The sequence below is a fragment of the Panulirus ornatus genome, chromosome 67, assembly GCF_036320965.1.
Source record: "Panulirus ornatus isolate Po-2019 chromosome 67, ASM3632096v1, whole genome shotgun sequence".
In the NCBI taxonomy this organism is placed as follows: domain Eukaryota; kingdom Metazoa; phylum Arthropoda; class Malacostraca; order Decapoda; family Palinuridae; genus Panulirus; species Panulirus ornatus.
This window is the reverse complement of record NC_092290.1, coordinates 191,826-215,428: the sequence shown is the minus strand read 5'-3', so window position 1 is coordinate 215,428 and position 23,603 is coordinate 191,826. Positions and strand designations below refer to the sequence as shown.

General features: G+C 41.2%; 1 protein-coding gene across 4 annotated transcripts in view; it reads right to left on the bottom strand.

The window, feature by feature from the left end:
- LOC139747054 (sorting nexin-14-like) overlaps positions 1–23,603 on the bottom strand; it is a 163,144-nt gene that overhangs the window by 78,707 nt on the left and 60,834 nt on the right. For all 4 annotated transcript variants that reach the window (XR_011712302.1, XM_071658832.1, XM_071658833.1 and 1 more), the window contains exons 9-10: positions 19,720–19,844; positions 12,088–12,146 (exon numbers count right to left, since the gene is read on the bottom strand). Coding sequence is in view for 3 of the 4 variants with exons in the window: in XM_071658832.1 (XP_071514933.1) it covers positions 12,088–12,146; positions 19,720–19,844 (184 nt within the window). In the remaining variant the exon portion in view is untranslated. The remainder of the gene's footprint in view (positions 1–12,087; positions 12,147–19,719; positions 19,845–23,603) is intronic.

Genomic DNA, 23,603 nt, shown 5'->3' with positions numbered 1-23,603 from the left:
ACTTCAAATATCAAATCATTTATTATTATTACTATACTTAATCTCCGTCTCCCGCGCTAGCGAGGTAGCGCAAAAAAACAGACGAAAGAATGGCCCAACCCACCCACATACACATGTATATATATAAACACCCACACATGCACATATACATACCTGTACATTTCAACGTATACAAACATATACATACACAGACTTATACACATATACACAGGTACATATTCATACTTGCTGCCTTCATCCATTCCCGTTGCCACCCCGCCACACATGAAAAACAGCACCTCCCCCCCACGCGCGCGAGGGTAGCGCTAGGAAACAACAACAAAGGCCACATTCGTTCACACTCAGTCTCTAGCTGTCTTGTGTAATGCACCGAAACCACAGTTCCCTTTCCACATCCAGGCCCCACAAAACTTTCCATGGTTTACCCCAGACGCTTCACATGCTAGTATACCACATCATTCCAATTCACTCTATTCCTTGCATGCCTTTCACCCTCCTGTATGTTAAGGCCCCAATCGCTCAAAGTCTTTACTACTCCATCCTTCCACCTCCAATTTCATCTCCCGCTTCTCCTTGTTCCCTCTACCTCTGACACATATATCCTCTTTGTCAATCTTTCCTCACTCATTCTCTCCATGTGTCCAAACCATTTCAACACACCCTCTTCTGCTCTCTCAACCACCTCTTTTTATTACCACACATCTCTCTTACCCTTTCATTACTTACTTGATCAAACCACCTCACACCACATACTGTCATCAAGCATTTCATTTCCAACACATCCACCCTCCGCACAACCTTACCTATAGCCCATACCTCGCACCCATACAATATTGTTGGAACCACTGTTCTTTCAAACATGCCCATTTTTGCTCTCCGAGAAAACGTTCTCACCTTCCACACCTTCAATGCTCCCAGAACCTTCACTCTATCCCCACCCTATGACTCACTTCTGCTTCCATGGTTCCATCCGCTGCTAAATCCACTCCTAGATACATAAAACACTTCACTTCCTCCAGTTTTTCTCCATTCAAACTTACCTCCCAATCAACTTCATCCCTCAACCCTACTGAACCTAATAACCTAGCTCTTATTCACATTTACTATCAGCTTTCTTCTTTCACACACTTTACCAAACTCAGTCACCAATTTCTGCACTTTCTCACCTGAATCAGCGAACAACAGACTCACTTCCTAAGTCCTCTCATTCACAGCAGACTGCATACTTGCCCCTCTCTCCAAAACTCTTGCATTCACCTTCCTAACCACCTCATCCACAAACAAATTAAACAACCATTGAGACATCAAGCACCCTCTGTCGCAAACCGACATTCACCGGGAACCAATCACTTTCCTCTCTTCCTACTCATACACATGCCTTACATCCTTGGTAAAAACTTTTCACTGCTTCTAGTAACTTATCTCTCACACCATATACTCTTTATACCTTCCACAAAACATCTCTATCAACTCTATCATATGCCTTCTCCAGATCCATAAATGCTACATACAAATCCATCCGTTCTTCTTAGTATTTCACACATACCTTCTTCAAAGCAAACACCTGATCCACACATCCTCTACCACTTCTGAAACCACACTGCTCTTCCCCAATCTGATGTTCTGTACATGCCTTTACCCTCTCAATCAATACCCTCCCATATAATTTCACAGGAATACTCAACAAACTTATACCTCTAATTTGAACATTCATTTTTATCCCCTCTGCCTTTAGACAACGCTCTATGCATGCATTCCGCTTATCAAATTATATATGGGTTAATCATATATTGGTTAATTATATATTGGTTAATTACTTATTTTCATTTAGTTATTCTTATGCAATTAATATTACATTTCGTTACATTCTATTAATCAAACAGAGTGTTGATGTGAACAACTTTGAAGTCAAAGCATGTGAGCTTTGAAGAGAGACTTGTGAGAAGAGATATCAGGAAAGATTGAGTACAGAATGTCAAAAGATGAGAGCAAATGAAGCTAAAGGAGTGGTTGAGGAATAGTAGGTGTTTAGGAAACCACCTCTTATATGTGTGACAGAAGTGTGAGGTATATGGAAGGTGGAAGGATAGATGAGAAAGTGTAATAGGAGGTGGGATGAGAAAGTTAAGTTGGTATTGAGAGAGAAAAGAGAGGTGTATGGGCATTACCAGCAGGGTAGGAGTGCAAGTGATGGAATGATACACAAAAGAAAGAGGCAAGATACTAAGAGGAACATACATGGGATGAAAAAGAGGGTAAAAGAGAGCTGAGGTGACTGAGTATAAGCAACCTTCAGAGAGAATAAGAAAATCCTTTGGGAGGAGGTTAACAGTGAGAAAAACAAGAGGACAAATGGGAACATTAGTGAAAGAGGCAAATGGTAAAGTGGTAACAGGCAGTAATGAATTGAAGAGAAGATGGAGTGAGCATTCTGAAGGGTTTGTTAAATGAGTTTAATGACAGGGTGAGAGATTTATGATGTTTTGGATGTAAAGGTATGCAAAGTGAGGGTCATGGAAAGTGGTTTCCTGAGAAGTGAAAAGGCTGTGACAATGTTGCGTAAGATGAAGTGTGGCAAAGCAGTTGGAGAGGATGGTACTGCAGATGAATTTCTGAAGAAAAGGGGTGATTGTGTTGTTCACTGGTTAGTTAGGGTGGTCATGGCAAGGTGCCTGGGGATTGGTGGAATGCCTGTACAGTGTTACAGTTTAAAATGGAAGGGGAACAAAAGTGAATATTCCAATCACAGGGATATGTTTGTTGAGTGTATTAAATAAGTTGTATAAAAGATTGGTGACTGAGAGGCTTGTGGCATGCACAGGCATGCACAGTTTCAGATTGGGAACTAACAATTTCACTTCAGGAGTTGTAGAGGATGTGTGGATCTGGTGTTTACTTTGAAGAATGTGAGAGAAAAATAATCAGAGAAACAGAAGGAACTGTATATGGCATTTATGGATTTGGAGAAAGCATATGATAGGGTTGTAGAGATGCTCTGCAGAACGTGCTGTGAATATATGGTGCAGGAGGAAAGCTGCAAGAAGCAGTGAAGAGGTTTTTTCAAGAGATAAGGCATGAGTGTGATTAGAAAGTGAAGAGGGTGAGTGGTTCCAAGTGAAGGTGGGTTTGCATTTGGGTGTGTGATTTCACCATGGCTGTTAGATTATGGATGACTTGGTGAGGGAGGTGAATGCAGTCTGCTGAAGAGTGGGGAAGTTAGAGGCGAGGGGAGTTGTTGTTTGCTGATGACAGTCCTGGTGGCAAAGTTGAGTAAGAAACTTCAAAGACTGGTGTCTAAGTTTGGAAGAAAGAGTAAAATGAGAGAGTTGAGAGCAGTGGAGGGAACTAGAAGTGGGAAACCAAACTGGAGGTGGAAAGATGGAGTGAAAAAGATTTTGAGTGATCAGGGCCTGAACATGCAGGAGGGTGAAAGGCATGCAAGGAATAGAGTGAATTGGAACGATGTGGTATACTGGGGTCGACGTGCTGTCAGTGGAGTGAACCAGGGCATGTGAAGTGTCTGGGGTAAACCATGGAAAGTCCTGTGGGGCCTGGATATGGAAAGGGAGCTGTGGTTTCGGTGCATTATTACATGACAGCTAGAGACTGAGTGTGAACGAATGTGGCCTTTGTTGTCTTTTCCTGGCGCTAACTCACGAACGAGGGGGGAGGGGGTTGTTATTTCATGTGTGGCAGGGTGGCGATGGGAATGAATAAAGGCAGACAGTATGAACTATGTACATGGGTATATATGTATATGTCTGTGTGTGTATATATATGTATACGTTGAGATGTACAGGTATGTATATTTGCGTGTGTGAACGTGTATGTATATACATGTGTATGTGAGTGCGTTGGGCCATTCTTTCGTCTGTTTCCTTGTGCTACCTCACTAATGCGGGAGACAGCGACAAAGCAAAATAAGAATATAATAAATAAATAAGTGATAATGAAATAACAATAATAATAATAATAATAAAAATAATAATAATAATAATAATAATGATAATAATAATAATAATGATTATTATTATCATTATCATTATTGTACATAATTCTTGTTATTATTATTATAATAATAATAAGAATAGTGAAATTGGAAAAAATGTAGCTTAGACATTGAAGCTTATTGATACAGTGGTTAAATTGATGAGAACTACTATTGACGTTTGTGTAAATAAATTATACATTTTCCCTTTCTCATACCCAGAGGTTGAACCATTATGTGACATTCATTTTTTCATTTCATTTCAAGCTAGAAGTTTCAGTTTCTAAATTATTTCTTACATTTTTCATATGTATATATATGTATATGTGTGTGTGTGTGTATATGTGCGTATGTATGTGTATGTATATATATATATATATATATATATATATATATATATATATATATATATATATATATATATATATATATATATATATTTTTTTTTTCATACTATTCGCCATTTCCCGCGTTTGCGAGGTAGCGTTAAGAACAGAGGACTGGGCCTTAGAGGGAAAATCCTCACCTGGCCCCCTTCTCTGTTCCTTCTTTTGGAAAATCAAAAAAAAACGAGAGGGGAGGATTTCCAGCCACCCGCTCCCTCCCCTTTTAGTCGCCTTCTACGACACGCAGGGAATACATGGGAAGTATTCTTTCTCCCCTATCCCCAGGGATAATATATATATATATATATATATATATATATATATATATATATATATATATATATATATTTTTTTTTGCTTTGTCGGTCTCCCGCGTTTGTGAGGTAGCGCAAGGAAACAGATGAAAGAAATGGCCCAACCCACCACCATACACATGTATATACATACGTCCACACACGCAAATATACATACCTACACAGCTTTCCATGGTTTACCCCAGACGCTTCACATGCCCTGATTCAATCCACTGACAGCAAGTCAACCCCGGTATACCACATCGATCCAATTCACTCTATTCCTTGCCCTCCTTACACCCTCCCGCATGTTCAGGCCCCGATCACATAAAATCTTTTTCACTCCATCTTTCCACCTCCAATTTGGTCTCCCACTTCTCCTCGTTCCCTTCACCTCCGACACATATATCCTCTTGGTCAATCTTTCCTCACTCATTCTCTCCATGTGCCCAAACCATTTCAAAACACCCTCTTCTGCTCTCTCAACCACGCTCTTTTTATTTCCACACATCTCTCTTACCCTTACGTTACTTACTCGATCAAACCACCTCACACCACACATTGTCCTCAAACATCTCATTTCCAGCACATCCATCCTCCTGCGCACTACTCTATCCACAGCCCACGCCTCGCAACCATACAACATTGTTGGAACCACTATTCCTTCAAACATACCCATTTTTGCTTTCCGAGATAATGTTCTCGACTTCCACACATTCTTCAAGGCTCCCAGGATTTTTGCCCCCTCCCCCACCCTAAGATCCACTTCCGCTTCCATGGTTCCATCCGCTGCCAGATCCACTCCCAGATATCTAAAACACTTTACTTCCTCCAGTTTTTCTCCATTCAAACTTACCTCCCAATTGACTTGACCCTCAACCCTACTGTACCTAATAACCTTGCTCTTATTCACATTTACTCTTAACTTTCTTCTTTCACACACTTTACCAAACTCAGTCACCAGCTTCTGCAGTTTCTCACACGAATCAGCCACCAGCGCTGTATCATCAGCGAACAACAACTGACTCACTTCCCAAGCTCTCTCATCCCCAACAGACTTCATACTTGCCCCTCTTTCCAAAACTCTTGCATTTACCTCCCTAACAACCCCATCCATAAACAAATTAAACAACCATGGAGACATCACACACCCCTGCTGCAAACCTACATTCACTGAGAACCAATCACTCTCCTCTCTTCCTACACGTACACATGCCTTACATCCTCGATAAAAACTTTTCACTGCTTCTAACAACTTGCCTCCCACACCGTATATTCTTAATACCTTCCACAGAGCATCTCTATCCACTCTATCATATGCCTTATCCAGATCATAAATGCTACATACAAATCCATTTGCTTTTCTAAGTATTTCTCACATACATTCTTCAAAGCAAACACCTGATCCACACATCCTCTACCACTTCTCAAACCACACTGCTCTTCCCCAATCTGATGCTCTATACATGCCTTCACCCTCTCAATCAATACCCTCCCATATAATTTACCAGGAATACTCAACAAACTTATACCTCTGTAATTTGAGCACTCACTCTTATCCCCTTTGCCTTTGTACAATGGCACTATGCACGCATTCCGCCAATCCTCAGGCACCTCACCATGAGTCATACATACATTAAATAACCTTACCAACCAGTCAATAATACAGTCACCCCCTTTTTTAATAAATTCCACTGCAATACCATCCAAACCTGCTGCCTTGCCGGCTTTCATCTTCCGCAAAGCTTTTACTACCTCTTCTCTGTTTACCAAATCATTTTCCCTAACCCTCTCACTTTGCACACCACCTCAACCAAAACACCCTATATCTGCCACTCTATCATCAAACACATTCAACAAACCTTCAAAATACTCACTCCATCTCCTTCTCACATCACCACTACTTGTTATCACCTCCCCATTTGCGCCCTTCACTGAAGTTCCCATTTGCTCCCTTGTCTTACGCACTTTATTTACCTCCTTCCAGAACATCTTTTTATTCTCCCTAGAATTTAATGATACTCTCTCACCCCAACTCTCATTTGCCATCTTTTTCACCTCTTGCACCTTTCTCTTGACCTCCTGTCTCTTTTATACATCTCCCACTCAATTGCATTTTTTCCCTGCAAAAATCGTCCAAATGCCTCTCTCTTCTCTTTCACTAATAATCTTACTTCTTCATCCCACCACTCACTACCCTTTCTGATCAACCCACCTCCCACTCTTCTCATGCCACAAGCATCTTTTGCACAATCCATCACTGATTCCCTAAATACATCCCATTCCTCCCCCACTCCCCTTACTTCCATTATTCTTACCTTTTTCCATTCTGTACTCAGTCTCTCCTGGTACTTCCTCACACAAGTCTCCTTCCCAAGCTCACTTACTCTCACCACCCTCTTCACCCCAACATTCACTCTTCTTTTCTGAAAACCCATACAAATCTTCACCTTAGCCTCCACAAGATAATGATCAGACATCCCTCCAGTTGCACCTCTCAGCACATTAACATCCAAAAGTCTCTCTTTCGCGCGCCTGTCAATTAACACGTAATCCAATAACGCTCTCTGGCCATCTCTCCTTACATACGTATACTTATGTATATCTCGCTTTTTAAACCAGGTATTCCCAATCACCAGTCCTTTTTCAGCACATAAATCTACAAGCTCTTCACCATTTCCATTTACAACACTGAACACCCCATGTATACCAATTATTCCCTCAACTGCCACATTACTCACCTTTGCATTCAAATCACCCATCACTATAACCCGGTCTCGTGCATCAAAACCACTAACACACTCATTCAGCTGCTCCCAAAACACTTGCCTCTCATGATCTTTCTTCTCATGCCCAGGTGCATATGCACCAATAATCACCCATCTCTCTCCATCAACTTTCAGTTTTACCCATATTAATCGAGAATTTACTTTCTTACATTCTATCACATACTGCCACAACTCCTGTTTCAGGAGTACTGCTACTCCTTCCCTTGCTCTTGTCCTCTCACTAACCCCTGACTTTACTCCCAAGACATTTCCAAACCACTCTTCCCCTTTACCCTTGAGCTTCGTTTCACTCAGAGCCAAAACATCCAGGTTCCTTTCCTCAAACATACTACCTATCTCTCCTTTTTTCACATCTTGGTTACATCCACACACATTTAGACACCCCAGTCTGAGCCTTCGAGGAGGATGAGCACTCTCCGCGTGACTCCTTCTTCTGTTTCCCATTTTAGAAAGTTAAAAAATACGAGGAGGGGAGGATTTCTGGCCCCCCGCTCCCGTCCCCTCTAGTCGCCTTCTACGACACGCGAGGAATGCGTGGGAAGTATTCTTTCACCCCTATCCCCAGGGATAATATATATATATATATACATATATATACACATACACATACATACGCACATATACACACACACACACACATATACATATATATACATATGAAAAATGTAAGAAACAATTTAGAAAACTGAAACTTCTAGCTTGAAATGTATATATATATGTATATATATATATATTATCCCTAGGGATAGGGGTGAAAGAATACTTCCCACGCATTCCTCGCGTGTCGTAGAAGGCGACTAGAGGGGATGGGAGCGGGGGGCCAGAAATCCTCCCCTCCTTGTAAATTTTTTAACTTTCTAAAATGGGAAACAGAAGAAGGAGTCACGCGGGGAGTGCTCATCCTCCTCGAAGGCTCAGAGTGGGGTGCCTAAATGTGTGTGGATGTAACCAAGATGTGAAAAAAGGAGAGATAGGAAGTATGCTTGAGGAAAGGAACCTGGATGTTTTGGCTCTGAGTGAAACGAAGCTCAAGGGTAAAGGGGAATAGTGGTTTGGGAATGTCTTGGGAGTAAAGTCAGGGGTTAGTGAGAGGACAAGAGCAAGGGAAGGAGTAGCAGTACTCCTGAAACAGGAGTTGTGGCAGTATGTGATAGAATGTAAGAAAGTAAATTCTCGATTAATATGGGTAAAACTGAAAGTTGATGGAGAGAGATGGGTGATTATTGGTACATATGCACCTGGGCATGAGAAGAAAGATCATGAGAGGCAAGTGTTTTGGGAGCAGCTGAATGAGTGTGTTAGTGGTTTTGATGCACGAGACCGGGTTATAGTGATGGGTGATTTGAATGCAAAGGTGAGTAATGTGGCAGTTGAGGGAATAATTGGTATACATGGGGTGTTCAGTGTTGTAAATGGAAATGGTGAAGAGCTTGTAGATTTATGTGCTGAAAAAGGACTGGTGATTGGGAATACCTGGTTTAAAAAGTGAGATATACATAAGTATACGTATGTAAGTAGGAGAGATGGCCAGAGAGCATTATTGGATTACGTGTTAATTGACAGGTGCGCGAAAGAGAGACTTTTGGATGTTAATGTGCTGAGAGGTGCAACTGGAGGGATGTCTGATCATTATCTTGTGGAGGCTAAGGTGAAGATTTGTATGGGTTTTCAGAAAAGAAGAGTGAATGTTGGGGTGAAGAGGGTGGTGAGAGTAAGTGAGCTTGGGAAGGAGACTTGTGTGAGGAAGTACCAGGAGAGACTGAGTACAGAATGGAAAAAGGTAAGAACAATGGAAGTATGGGGAGTGGGGGAGGAATGGATGTATTTAGGGAATCAGTGATGGATTGCGCAAAAGATGCTTGTGGCATGAGAAGTGTGGGAGCTGGGTTGATCAGAAAGGGTAGTGAGTGGTGGGATGAAGAAGTAAGATTATTAGTGAAAGAGAGGAGAGAGGCATTTGGACGATTTTTGCAGGGAAAAAATGCAATTGAGTGGGAGATGTATAAAAGAAAGAGACAGGAGGTCAAGAGAAAGGTGCAAGAGGTGAAAAAGAGGGCAAATGAGAGTTGGGGTGAGAGAGTATCATTAAATTTTAGAGAGAATAAAAATATGTTCTGGAAGGAGGTAAATAAAGTGCGTAAGACAAGGGAGCAAATGGGAACTTCAGTGAGGGGCGCAAATGGGGAGGTGATAACAAGTAGTGGTGATGTGAGAAGGAGATGGAGTGAGTATTTTGAAGGTTTGTTGAATGTGTTTGATGATAGAGTGGCAGATATAGGGTGTTTTGGTCGAGGTGGTGTGCAAAGTGAGAGGGTTAGGGAAAATGATTTGGTAAACAGAGAAGAGGTAGTAAAAGCTTTGCGGAAGATGAAAGCCGGCAAGGCAGCAGGTTTGGATGGTATTGCAGTGGAATTTATTAAAAAAGGGGGTGACTGTATTATTGACTGGTTGGTGAGGTTATTTAATGTATGTATGACTCATGGTGAGGTGCCTGAGGATTGGCGGAATGCGTGCATAGTGCCATTGTACAAAGGTAAAGTGGATAAGAGTGAGTGCTTAAATTACAGAGGTATAAGTTTGTTGAGTATTCCTGGTAAATTAAATGGGAGGGTATCGACTGAGAGGGTGAAGGCATGTACAGAGCATCAGATTGGGGAAGAGCAGTGTGGTTTCAGAAGTGGTAGAGGATGTGTGGATCAGGTGTTTGCTTTGAAGAATGTATGTGAGAAATACTTAGAAAAGCAAATGGATTTGTATGTAGCATTTATGGATCTGGAGAAGGCATATGATAGAGTTGATAGAGATGCTCTGTGGAAGGTACTAAGAATATATGGTGTGGGAGGCAAGTTGTTAGAAGCAGTGAGAAGTTTTTATCAAGGATGTAAGGCATGTGTATGTGTAGGAAGAGAGGAAAGTGATTGGTTCTCAGTGAATGTAGGTTTGTGGCAGGGGTGTGTGATGTCTCCATAGTTGTTTAATTTGTTTATGGATGGGGTTGTTAGGGAGGTGAATGCAAGAGTTTTGGAAAGAGGGGCAAGTTTGCAGTCTGTTGGGGATGAGAGAGCTTGGGAAGTGAGTCAGTTGTTGTTCGCTGATGATAGAGCATTGGTGGCTGATTCATGTGAGAAACTGCAGAAGCTGGTGACTGAGTTTGGTAAAGTGTGTGAAAGAAGAAAGTTAAGAGTAAATGTGAATAAGAGCAAGGTTATTAGGTACAGTAGGGTTGTGGGTCAAGTCAACTGGGAGGTAAGTTTGAATGGAGAAAAACTGGAGGAAGTAAAGTGTTTTAGATATCTGGGAGTGGATCTGGCAGCGGATGGAACCATGGAAGCGGAAGTGGATCATAGGGTGGGGGAGGGGGCAAAAATTCTGGGAGCCTTGAAGAATGTGTGGAAGTCGAGAACATTATCTCGGAAAGCAAAAATGGGTATGTTTGAAGGAATAGTGGTTCCAACAATGTTGTATGGTTGCGAGGCGTGGGCCATGGATAGAGTTGTGCGCAGCAGGATGGATGTGCTGGAAATGAGATGTTTGAGGACAATGTGTAGTGTGAGGTGGTTTGATCGAGTAAGTAACGTAAGGGTAAGAGAGATGTGTGGAAATAAAAAGAGCGTGGTTGAGAGAGCAGAAGAGGGTGTTTTGAAATGGTTTGGTCACATGAAGAGAATGAGTGAGGAAAGATTGACCAAGAGGATATATGTGTCGGAGGTGGAGGGAACGAGGAGAAGTGGGAGACCAAATTGGAGGTGGAAAGATGGAGTGAAAAAGATTTTGTGTGATCGGGGCCTGAACATGCAGGAGGGTGAAAGGCGTGCAAGGAATAGAGTGAATTGGATCGATGTGGTATACCGGGGTCAACATGCTGTCAATGGATTGAATCATGGCATGTGAAGCGTCTGGGGTAAACCATGGAAAGTTCTGTGGGGCCTGGAGGTGGAAAGGGAGCTGTGGTTTCGGGCATTATTGCATGACAGCTAGAGACTGAGTGTGAACGAATGGGGCCTTTGTTGTCTTTTCCTAGCGCTACCTCGCACACATGAGGGGGGAGGGGGATGTTATTCCATGTGTAGCTAGGTGGCGATGGGAATGAATAAAGGCAGACAGTGTGAATTGTGTGCATGTGTATATATGTATGTGTCTGTGTGTGTGTATATATATGTGTACATTGAGATGTATGGGTATGTATGTTTGCGTGTGTGGACGTGTATGTATATACATGTGTATGGGGGTGGGTTGGGCCATTTCTTTCGTCTGTTTCCTTGCGCTACCTCGTAAACACGAGAGACAGCGACAAAGCAAAATAAAATAAAAAATAAATGACAATAATAAAATCATTTAGAATCAGACATAGAACACTTCCCAGTGTTTTCCATAATAGGTAATCAAACTCCCATAAGGCAGTGTGAAACAGATCATCTATCTTGCAATCTCTGTTAAGTCCAGCAACCAGTCAAAATCACACTCTTGAATAAAGAATATCTCTACATTGTGTAAATTCAATGCGCACTGATGGTTTATTATAGAAAAACATAGCAAATGTATATGCATAAATGAACATGAATGAATATGTTCACCAAACACAAAAGAAGTATGGGATAAAATAAGGTTATCAGTTTGGTTTATATACTTACTTAGCTGCATTTTTCTGGTATCCCTGTGAACTTCTTGCTCCACATAAATGGGCAAAGTACTGCAAAAAAATCAGATTCAAATTAGTTTCCAAAATGATTACTGTTTCAAACACTTGAAAAATTCATATACATACAAATAGGAACCAAATGGAAACACTGGTGAAGGGGGAAAAGGGCCAATGGTAACAGGCCAAGATGAGGTGAAGAGAAGATGGAGTGAGTAATCTGAAAGTTTGCTGAATGTGTTAGATAACAAGGTGGCAGATGTAGTGTGTTTGGGTTAGGAAGGTATGCTAAGTGAGAGAGTGGTATCATGAAAAGAGAAGTGTGAAAACCTTTTGTAAGATATGTAGCAAAGTGGTTGGAGTGGATAGTACTGCAACTGAATTTCTTATGAAAGGAACTGACCTTGGTTGCTGACTGGTTAGTCAGGGTTTTCAATATCAGTATGGATCATGGTGAGATGCCTGAGGATTAGCAGAATGCATATATAGTGCCACTGTATAAGAACAAGAGGGACAGAGAAGAATGTTGAAGTTACAGATGTTATAAGTTTGTTGAGTGTACATGTCAAGTTGTAAAGGAGAGCAGTAATTGAGAAGGAGGTGGCATGCACAGAGTATCAGACTGGGAAAGAACAATGTGGTTTCGGGAGTGGTAGAGAATGTCTGGATTAGGTGTATGCTTTGAAGAATGTGTGCAAGAAATGCATACAGAAACAGACAGAAATGCATGTGGTATCTATGGATTTGGAGAAAGCATATGATAACATTGACAGAGATGCTCTGTGGATGCTGCTGCAAATTATGGTGAGAGAAGAGAGCTACAAAATCTGTAAGGACTTTTTATCAGGAGAGCATGGCATGTGTGCAGGTAGGAAGAGAGGAGGGTGACTTGTTCCACGTGAAGGTGGGTTTGTGGTAGAGGTGTGTGATGTCACAATGGCTAACTTAACCTGTTTATGAATGGGGTGGTGAAAAAGGAAATTGAAAGAGCCTTGTAGAGATAAGCAGATATGCAGTCTGTTGTGGGACGGGGTGTCTAAGAGGTGAGTCAGTTGTAGTTTGCTAATGATATGGCACTGGTGGCAGATCTGAATGAGAAACTTCAAAAGCTGGTGTCTGAGTTTTAAAAAAGTGTGTGAAAGGAGAAATTGGAATGTAAATGTGATAAAAGCAAAGTTTTTAGGCTTAGCAGTAAAAAGAGAGAGGTTATTGGAGTATGAGTTTGAATGGAGTGAACCTGGAGGAAGAGGAGTGTTTTAGATGACTGGGAGTGGCTATGACAGTGAATAGAACCATGGGAGCAGAAGTGAATCAAAGGGTTGGTGAGGGACATAGGTCTTGGAGGCAATGATGAATGTACAGAAAGAGAGGCTAGTATTTTTAAGGGCAAAAATGTGATATTCGATGGTATAGTAGTCTCATTAGCTTTGTATGGACGTGATGCAAGAGCACGAGACAAAAATGTAAAAGAGAGGGAGAATGTGTTGGAAGTGAAATGTTGAGGGCATCATGTGATGTAAGGAAGGTTGATTGAATAAGAAATGGCAGGGTAAGAGAGAGGTGTGGTAGTAAGCAGATTAAGTATGAGAGACATGAAAAGTATGTGCTGAAATGGTCAAAACATAAGGAGATTAAGAATGAGTAAAGGATAACTAAGAGGGTATTCATATCAGTAGAGGAAGGAATAAGGAAAAGGGAGAACAAGGAAGGAGGGAGGATGGAGTGAAAATGTTTTAAAAGCTCTGGGCCGGAACATGCAGCAGGGTGCAAGGAATGCAAAAAATAAACTGGAGTCATATAATTTACAGGGGACAACATTCTGTCTATGGGCTGAACCAGGGTATATGAAGTGGTTAGGAGAAACCATGAGAAGGTCTGTAGGAAATGATTGTGGTTAGGGAGGCTCTGATTCTGGTACATTACACATGACAACTGGAGAATGAATGAGTGAATGATGCCAATTCTTCATCTGTCATCTGTTGTTGGCACTACCTCACTAACATGGGAAATGGGATCTCTAAAAAAAAGTTCTAAATAAAAATTCAAATGCTGTAAACAGGTGAGCGATTTGCTTTCTTCATGACTGTGGATGAAGCTACTAGGTTCATGGCTGAAAAAATCAAATAAATACTTTAACATGTGACAAAGATTAGGAGTTCAAGCCAAGTTTAAAATGTCCAATGTGCATCTATGAGATTAAGGGTAAAGGTGTCTTGTAACTGACATGTCAAGAGGAGGTCAAGTTTAATTCACATTTCCTTCCATGACAATCTGAGATCATGAAACACATCTAAAGTTAAAGGCATTCACATGATAGAGTGAACTGCAACAATGTGGTATGCAGTGGTTGAGGTGCTGTCAGTGGACTAAACCAAGGCATGTGAAGCATCCAGGATAACTCACGGAAAGGTCTGAGGGGCCTGGTTACGGGTAGGGAGCTGTGGATTCAGTGCATTACATGACTGCTAGAGAACAGATGTGAGCAGATGCAGTCTTTCTTTGTCTGTTCCTGGTGCTACTTCGCAAATGCAGGAAATGGCAATCAAGTAAGCATCTCAAAATAAGTCTGGTGTGAATGCTTTAATTTCTAAAATAATATAATTCATTTCACTAGAGGGATTAACTTCCACAGTCTTAATAACAGTTGGCTGAGTAATGTACTTGACTGAAGGTACATTCATAGTTCTGTTCTGGTAAACTGTGTGGAGTTATACTGTTAAGTCATCACTGTAAAAATAGGAATCTTGTCTTGTGACAGGACAGATCAATGATCTGAATTGATTACTGAGGTCAAAATATTAATCTCAAATAAAAGTGAGGACACTGTATTTGACCATGTTGAAACTCCGTATACGTTCTTTCTCTCACAATCAATTTGTCAGAGAACGCTTCTTTTGTTGATGTTAACTCCAGGGTAGGTTTTCAGTCCTATGAATGCATCTTTAAGGAACTAAACATCTAACAACGAGAGTCAAAAACAGACAAATTCCTAGAAAAAAGAAAGAACCAAACAAACTGTTCCTGTTTAAGATTAGCCTGGATAATCCAGCCTTTAGCATAATTAAGCACATGTGGGAATGTTTAGACATGCTATGCCTTACTGGATAATGCTTAATCTTTAAGTCTACAGCATTCTAGACATTTTCTACATGAAAACAAACTCACATTCCTTGTCATCCTATGTGGTGATTTCACCATCCTTTTCATAATTTGAAGCTAAGCTCTATTTTTGATATTTTTTGTATATGTTTGTGTATGTATATGTGTATATGTTAATATGTATATGTATGTATGTGTGCGTGTATGTGCATATATGTATATATATGTGTATATGAGTGGATGGACCATTCATCGTCTGTTTCCTGGCACATCACTGGGGATGGGGGAGAGAGAACACTTCCCATGCATTCCCCATGTGCCATAGAAGGCGACTAAAGGGGATGGGAGAGGGGGGGCGAGAAACCCTCCCTCCTTGTATTCTAACTTCCTAAAAGGGGAAACAAGAGGAGTCATCCGGGGAGTGCTCATCCTCCTCGAAGCCTCAGATTTGGGTGTCTAAATGAGTGTGGATGTAACTAAGATGAAAAAAGAGAGATAGGTTGTATGTTTGAGGAAAGGAACCTGGATGTTTTGGCTCTGAGTGAAACGAAGCTCAAAGGTGAGGGGGAAGAGTGGTTTGGGAATGTTTTTGGGAGTAAAGTTGGTGAGCGGACACGAGCAAGGGAAGGAGTAGCACTACTCCTGAAACAGGAGTAGTGGGAGTATGTGATAGAGTGTAAGAAAGTAAACTCTTGATTGATATGGGTAAAACTAAAAGTAGATGGAGAGAGATGGGTGATTATTGGTGCCTATGCACCTGGGCATGAGAAGAAAGATCACGAGAGGCAAGTGTTTTGGGAGCAGCTGAGTGAGTGTATTAGTAGTTTTTGATGCATGAGACTGGGTTATAGTGATGGGTGATTTGAATGCAATGGTGAGTAATGTGGCAGTTGAGGGAATAATTGGTGTACATGGAGCGTTCAGTGTTGTAAATGGAAATGGTGAAGGGCCTGTTGAATTGTGTGCTGAAAAAGGACTGGTGATTGGGAATACCTGGTTTAAAAAGAGAGATATACATAAGTATATGTATGTAAGTAGGAGAGATGGCCAGAGAGCGTTATTGGATTGTGTTAATTGATAGGCGCATGAAAGAGAGACTTTTGGATGTCAATGTGCTGAGAGGTGCAACTGGAGGGATGTCTAATTATTATCTTGTGGAGGAAAAGGTGAAGATTTGTAGAGGTTTTCATAAAAGAAGAGAAAATGTTGAGGTGAAGAGAGTAGTGAGAGTAAGTGAGCTTCAAAAGAAGACTTGTGTGAGGAGGTACCAAGAGAGACTGAGTGCAGAATGGAAAAAAGTGAGAGCAAAGGACGTAAGAGGAGTGGGGAAGGAATGGGATGTATTTAGGGAAGCTTGCACAAAAGATGCTTGTGGCATGAGAAGCAGGGGTATTGGGCAGATTAAAAAGGGTTATGAGTGGTGGGATGAAGAAGTAAGATTATTAGTGAAAGAGAAGAGAAAGGCATCTGGACGAGTTTTGCAGGGAAATAGTGCAAATGGCTGGGAGATGTATAAAAGAAAGAGGAAGGAGGTCAAGAGGAAGGGGCAAGAGGAGAAAAAGAGGGCAAATGAGAGTTGGGGTAAGAGTATCATTAAATTTTAGGGAGAATAAAAAGATGTTCTGGAGGGAGGTCAATAAAGTGCATAAGACAAGAGAACAAATGGGAACATTGGAAGGGGAATAATGGAGAGGTAATAACAAGAAGTGGTGATGTAAGAAGATGGAATGAGTATTTTCAAGGTTTGTTGAATGTGTTAGATGACAGAGTGGCAGATATAGGGTGTTTTGGTTGAGGTGGTGTGCGAAGTAAAAGGGTTAGGGAGAATGATTTGGTAAACAGAGAAGAGGTAGTGAAAGCTTTGGGGAAGATGAAAGCTGGCAAGGCTGTGGGTTTGGATGGTAATGCAGTGGAATTTATTAAAAAAGGGGGTGACTCTGTTGTTGACTGGTTGGTAAGGATATTTAATGTATGTATGGCTCATGGTGAGGTGCCCAAGGATTGGTGGAATGCATGCATAGTGCCACTGTACAAAGTCAAAGGGGATAAAGGTGAGTGCTCAGATTACAGAGGTATAAGTTTGTTGAGTATTCCTGGGAAATTATATGGGATGGTATTGATTGAGAGGGTCAAGGAATGTACAGAGCATCAGACTGGGGAAGAGCAGTGTGGTTTCAGAAGTGGTAGAGGATGTGTGGATCAGGTGTTTGCTTTGAAGAATGTATGTGAGAAATAGTTAGAAAAACAAATGGATTTGTATGTAGCATTTATGGATATGGAGAGGGCATATGATAGAGTTGATAGAGATGCTCTGTGGAAGGTATTAAAAATATATGGTATGGGAGGCAAGTTGCTAGAAGCAGTGTAAAGTTTTTATCGACGATGTAAGGCATGTGTATGTGTAGGAAGAGAGGAGAGTGATTTGTTGTCAGTGAATGTCAGTTTGCGGCAAGGGTGTGTGATGTCTCCATGGTAGTTTAATTTGTTTATGTTTGTTAGGGAGGTGAATGGAAGAGTTTTGGAGAAAGGAGAGGGCTTGGGAAGTGAGTAAGTTGTTGTTCGCTGATGATACAGTGCTGGTGGATGATTCGGGTGAGAAACTGCAGAAGCTGGTGACTGAGTTTGGTAAAGGGTGTGAAAGAAGAAAGCTGAGAGTAAATGTGAACAAAAGCAAGGTTATTGGGTGCAGCAGGGTTGAGGGACAAGTTAATTGGGAGGTAAGTTTGAATGGAGAAAAACTGGAGGAAGTGAAGTGTTTTAGATATCAGGGGGTGGATTTGGCAGTGGATGGAACCATGGAAGCAGCAATGAGTCACAGGATGGGGGAGGGGGTGAAAATTCAGGGAATGTTGAAAAATGTGTGGAAGGCGAGAACATTATCTTGGAAAGCAAAAATGGTATGTTTGAAGGAATAGTGGTTCCAACAATGTTATATGGTTGCGAGGCATGGGCTATAGATAGAGCTGTGCGGAGGAGGGTGGATGTGTTTGAAATGAGATGTTTGAGGACAATATGTGGTGTGAGGTGGTTAGACTGAGTAAGTAATGAAAGGGTAAGAGAGATGCGTGGTAATAAAAAGAGTGATTGAGAGAGCAGAAAAGGGGGTTTTGAAATGGTTTGGTTGCATGGAGAGAATGAGTGAGGAATGATTGACAAAGAGGATATATGTGTCAGGAATGGAGGGAACGAGAAGTAGAAGACCAAATTGGAGGTGGAAGGATGGAGCGAAAAAGATTTTGAGCAATCAGGGCCAGAACATGCAGGGGGGTGAAAGGCATCCAAGTAATAGAATGAATTGGAAAGATGAGGTATACCGGAGTCGACATGCTGCCAATGGATTGAACCAGGGCATGTGAAGTGTCTGGGGTAAACCATGGAAAGTTTTGTAGTGCCTGGGTGTGGAAAGGGAGCTGTGGTTTCGGTGCATTATACATGACAGCTAAAGACCGAGTGTGAACGAATGTGGCCTTTGCTGTATTTTCCTAGCACTACCTTGCGCGCATGCTGCGGGAAGGGGTTGTCATTTCAAGCGTGGCGGGGTCACGACGGGAATGAATAAAGGCAGCAAGTATGAATTACGTACATGTGTATATATGCATATGTCTGGGTATGTATATGTATGTATACGTTGAAATGTATAGGTATGCATGTGTGCGTGTGTGGACGTGTATGTATATACTTGTGTATGTGGGTGAGTTGGGCCATTCTTCCATCTGTTTCCTTGTGCTACCTCGCAAATGCAGGAGACAGCGACAAAGTATAATAAATAAATATTCAAATAAAGAATAGTAATCAAGTTAAATCATTATGATATTCTTTGCCTTTCTGAAAAGAATATTTGTACAGAATCCTTCAAAATTGCAGCTGAATAAGATAAGTAGAATGATTAAGTCAAGTGAGATCCTTTTGTTCTTTAGAGTGTTCCAAGAGAGGAATTAGGACTCAGGACTGTGAGGAATAATAAATTTCCTGAATATAGTGATAAAAAAGCAGGCATCAAAAAAAGAGGAGTATGTTGAAATAGTTTAGGTAAATCCAATAACTGTGGAAAGAATAACTGATGTATCTAAGTGGGATAACTAGAATTAGTTTATACATGCAGATAAACAACTGTGTGAAATAAAATAGCATAGAAGTATTTGTGTAACAGGGAATCAGGTAAGAAGCAATGTTAGATATTCTATACCATCGTTACCTGCCAGCAATATCCGGGGATACATGTAATCAATCTAAAACTGAGCAGTAAGTAATTTTGTACATTCAAGAAGTGGCATTCCTGGACTCCACCTGCAAGCAGTAAAAACACAAATTCTTCACCAGCAGCTGGAAGAGTGTACCGAGTCATTAAGGACCTCCCTAAACCAAAGGAGCACACTTTACCCTGCTCACAACAATGAAGATGCAGGAGCCTATAAAAGGGGTCCTAAAGTGAGATAAATAATTGGCTAAGCATTACAGCAATGAGAAAGGAAAAGGCTCCTAGTTTAGATGGAAGATAGCACAAAAGTAGAAAGACAAAATGGCTCACCGCATGACTGTGCATGAAGAGTGGAAGATACTCTCTCTCCAACAAATTATATGCATGTTCATATGCCTGGAAAAGAGGACGTGTTGTGCGCAGCTTAACGATGTCCTTAACCTCACTATGTACAACTGAAATAAAATATAATCTAAGTAATCAGGTGGAACTCTTATCATGAAAAACTAATTTCTTTTACTCACATTCTCAATCCATATCCACAGTAATACAGTGAAGCATGAACTTCCAAACTTTCAAAAGTTTCTCTTACTTTTCACTTTGCAAAATCAAATGATTCATAATGAGACACCAAAGTCTCCATTCATAACTTAACCTACAGACACAAAACTGTCTCTCTGCATCCAGTCAAAAATTATTCCCCTTGAAGTTTCATGTGAAATATTTCGAGCCCTAACAAATTTTCTCACTGTGCATGTCCATTCCCTTAGCCGTGTCTCTTTTCCTCCTACATTCAACCCTGCTACTATATATCCTCTTGACAACCTATCATTTAACAAATGTTCCACATGAACAGATCATCTTTCTATTGGTTTCTTCACAACACCTTACATCTTCACTCTTTATATAATTTTCTAATAATAACTATGATAAAGAATGTTATCCATCTCTTCTCATGTAGTTTTTGATGTATCAAAACCCACATAAATCTAGGTTTCACATCCATACATTGGTGATAAGATGAGAACTTCCACTAGCACACTTCATGTGCACTCTACACTTAAATTCTTTCCATTCACTTGGGCTATAATTGCATATCTGAAATAGTTTCCATGCAAGCTCCCAATCATCATCTGCAATGAATTTCACTTCTAAACATCAACACTCATCCACATCTTTCAGTAAGGCATGTGTATGAGTAAGTAGAGAAGAGAGTGATTTGTTCTAAGTGAAGTTCGGTCTGTGGCCGGGGTGTGTGATGTCTTCATGGTTGTTTAATTTTTTTTGGAAGGGGTGGTGAGGGAGGTGAATGAAAGAGTTTTAGAGAGAGGGGCAAGTATGCAGTCTGTTGGGGATGAGAGGCCTTGGGAAGTGAATCAATTATTGTTTGCCGTTGACACAGCACTGATGTCTGATTCGAGTAAGAAACTGCAAAAGTTGGTAACTGAATTTGGAAAAGTGTGTGAGAGGAGAAATTTGAGGGTAAATGTGAATAAGAGCAGGGTTATTAGATTCAGCTGGGTAGAAGGGCAAGTTAGGTGGGGTGTAAATTTGAACAGAGAAAAATTGGAGGATGTATTTTCGATATCTGGGAGTAGACCTTGCAGCAAATGGAACCATAAAAGCAGAAGAGTCATAGGGTAGGGAAGGGGGCAAATGTTCTAAGAGTGATGAAGAATGTATGGAAAGAGAGAACGCTGTCTCGGAGAGTAAAAATGGGTAGGTTTGAAGGAATAGAAGTTCCAACAATTTTGCTTTGCTTTGTCGCTGTCTCCCACATTAGCGAGGTAGCGCAAGGAAACAAACGAAAGAATGGCCCAACCCACCCACATACACATGTATATACATACACGTCCACACACGCAAATATACAAACCTATACATCTCAACGTATACATATATATACACACACAGACATATACATATATATACACATGTACATAATTCATACTGTCTGCCTTTATTCATTCCCATCGCCACCCTGCCACACATGAAAAAAAAAACCCTCCCCCCTCATGTGTGCGAGGTAGCGCTAGGAAAAGACAACAAAGGCCACATTCATTCACACTCAGTCTCTAGCGGTAATGTAATAATGCACCGAAACCACAGCTCCCTTTCCACATCTAGGCCCCACAGAACTTTCCATGGTTTACCCCAGACGCTTCACATGCCCTGGTTCAATCCATTGACAGGACGTTGACCCCAGTATACCACATCGTTCCAATTCACTCTATTCCTTGAAGGCCTTTCACCCTCCTGCCCGTTCAGGCCCCGATCACTCAAAATCTTTTTCACTCCATCTTTCCACCTCCAATTTGGTCTCCCACTTCTCCTCGTTCCTTCCACCTCTGACACATATCCTCTTGGTCAATCTTTCCTCACTCATTCTCTCCATCTGACCAAACCATTTCAAAACACCCTCTTCTGCTCTCTCAACCACACTCTTTTTATTACCACACATCTCTCTTACCCTATTATTACTTACTCGATCAAACCACCTCACACCACATATTGTCCTCAAACATCTCATTTCCAGCACATCCACCCTCCTCCACACAACTCTATCCATAGCCCACGCCTCGCAACCATATAAAATTGTTGGAACCACTATTCCTTCAAACATCCCCATTTATGCTTCCCGAGATAATGTTCTCGACTTCCACATTCTTCAAGGCTCCCAGAATTTTCGCCCCTTCCCCCACCCTATGACTCACTTCTGCTTCATGGTTCCATCCGCTGCCAGATCCACTCCCAGATATCTAAAACACTTCACTTCCTCCAGTTTTTCTCCATTCAAACTTACCTCCCAATTGACTTGACCCTCAACCCTACTGCTCTTATTCACATTTACTCTTAACTTTCTTCTTTCACATCCTTTACCAAACTCAGTCACCAGTTTCTGCAGTTTCTCACCCAAATCAGCCACCAGTGCCGTACCATCAGCGAACAACAACTGACTCACTTCCCAAGCTCTCTCATCCACAACAGAATGCATACTTGCCCCTCTCCGAAACTCTTGCATTCACTTCTGTAACAACCCTATCCATAAACAAATTAAACAACCATGGAGACATCACGCACCCGTGCCACAAATCGACATTCACTGGGAACCAATAAATTTCCTCTCTTCCTACTCGTACACATGCCTTACATCCTCGATAAGAACTTTTCACTGCTTCTAACAACTTGCCTCCCACACCATACATTCTTAATACCTTCCACAGAGCATCTCTATCACCTCTATCATATGCCTTCTCCAGATCCATAAATGCTACATACAAATCCATACAAAATAAATTATGTATATATTCACTCTATTCCTTGCACGTCTTTCACCATCTTGCACGTTCAGGCCCCAATCGCTCAAAATCTTTTTCACTTCATCCTTCCACCTCCAATTTGGTCTCCTACTTATCCTTATTCCCTCAATCTCTGACTCATATATCCTCTTTGCTAATCTTTCCTCACTCATTCTCTCCATGAGACCAAACCATTTCAATACACCCTCTTCTGCTCTGTCAACCACACTCTTTTTATTATCATACATCTCTCTTACCCTTTAATTACTTACTCGATCAAACCACCTCACACCACATATTGTCCTCAAGCATTTCAATTCCAACACATCCACCCTCTTCAGCACAACCCTATCTATAGCCCACGCCTCACAATCATCTAACATTGTAGGAGACACTATTCCTTCAAACATAAATATTTTTGCTCTTCGAGATAACGTTCTTGCCTTCCATACATTCTTCAACACTCCCAGAAGCTTCACCCCCTCCAACACCGTGTAACTCACTCCCCATCGCTGCTAAATTCACTCCCAGATACCTAAAGCACTTCACTTCCTCCAGTTTTTCTCCATTCAAACTAACCTCCTAATTAACTTGTCCTTCATCCCTACTGAAACTAATAACCTTGCTCTTATTCACATTTACTCTCAGCTATCTTCTTTAACACACTTTACCAAACTCAGTCACCAGCTTCTGCAGTTTCTCACCTGAATCAGCCATCAGTGCTGTATCATCAGCAAACAACTGTCTCACTTCCCAAGTCCTCTAATCCACAACAGATTGCATACTTGCCCCTCTCTTGAAAACTCTTGCATTCACCTCTCTAACAATCCCATCCATAAACAAATCAAACAAACATGGAGACATCACACACCCCTGCCAAAAACTGACATACACTGGGAACCAATCACTTTCCTC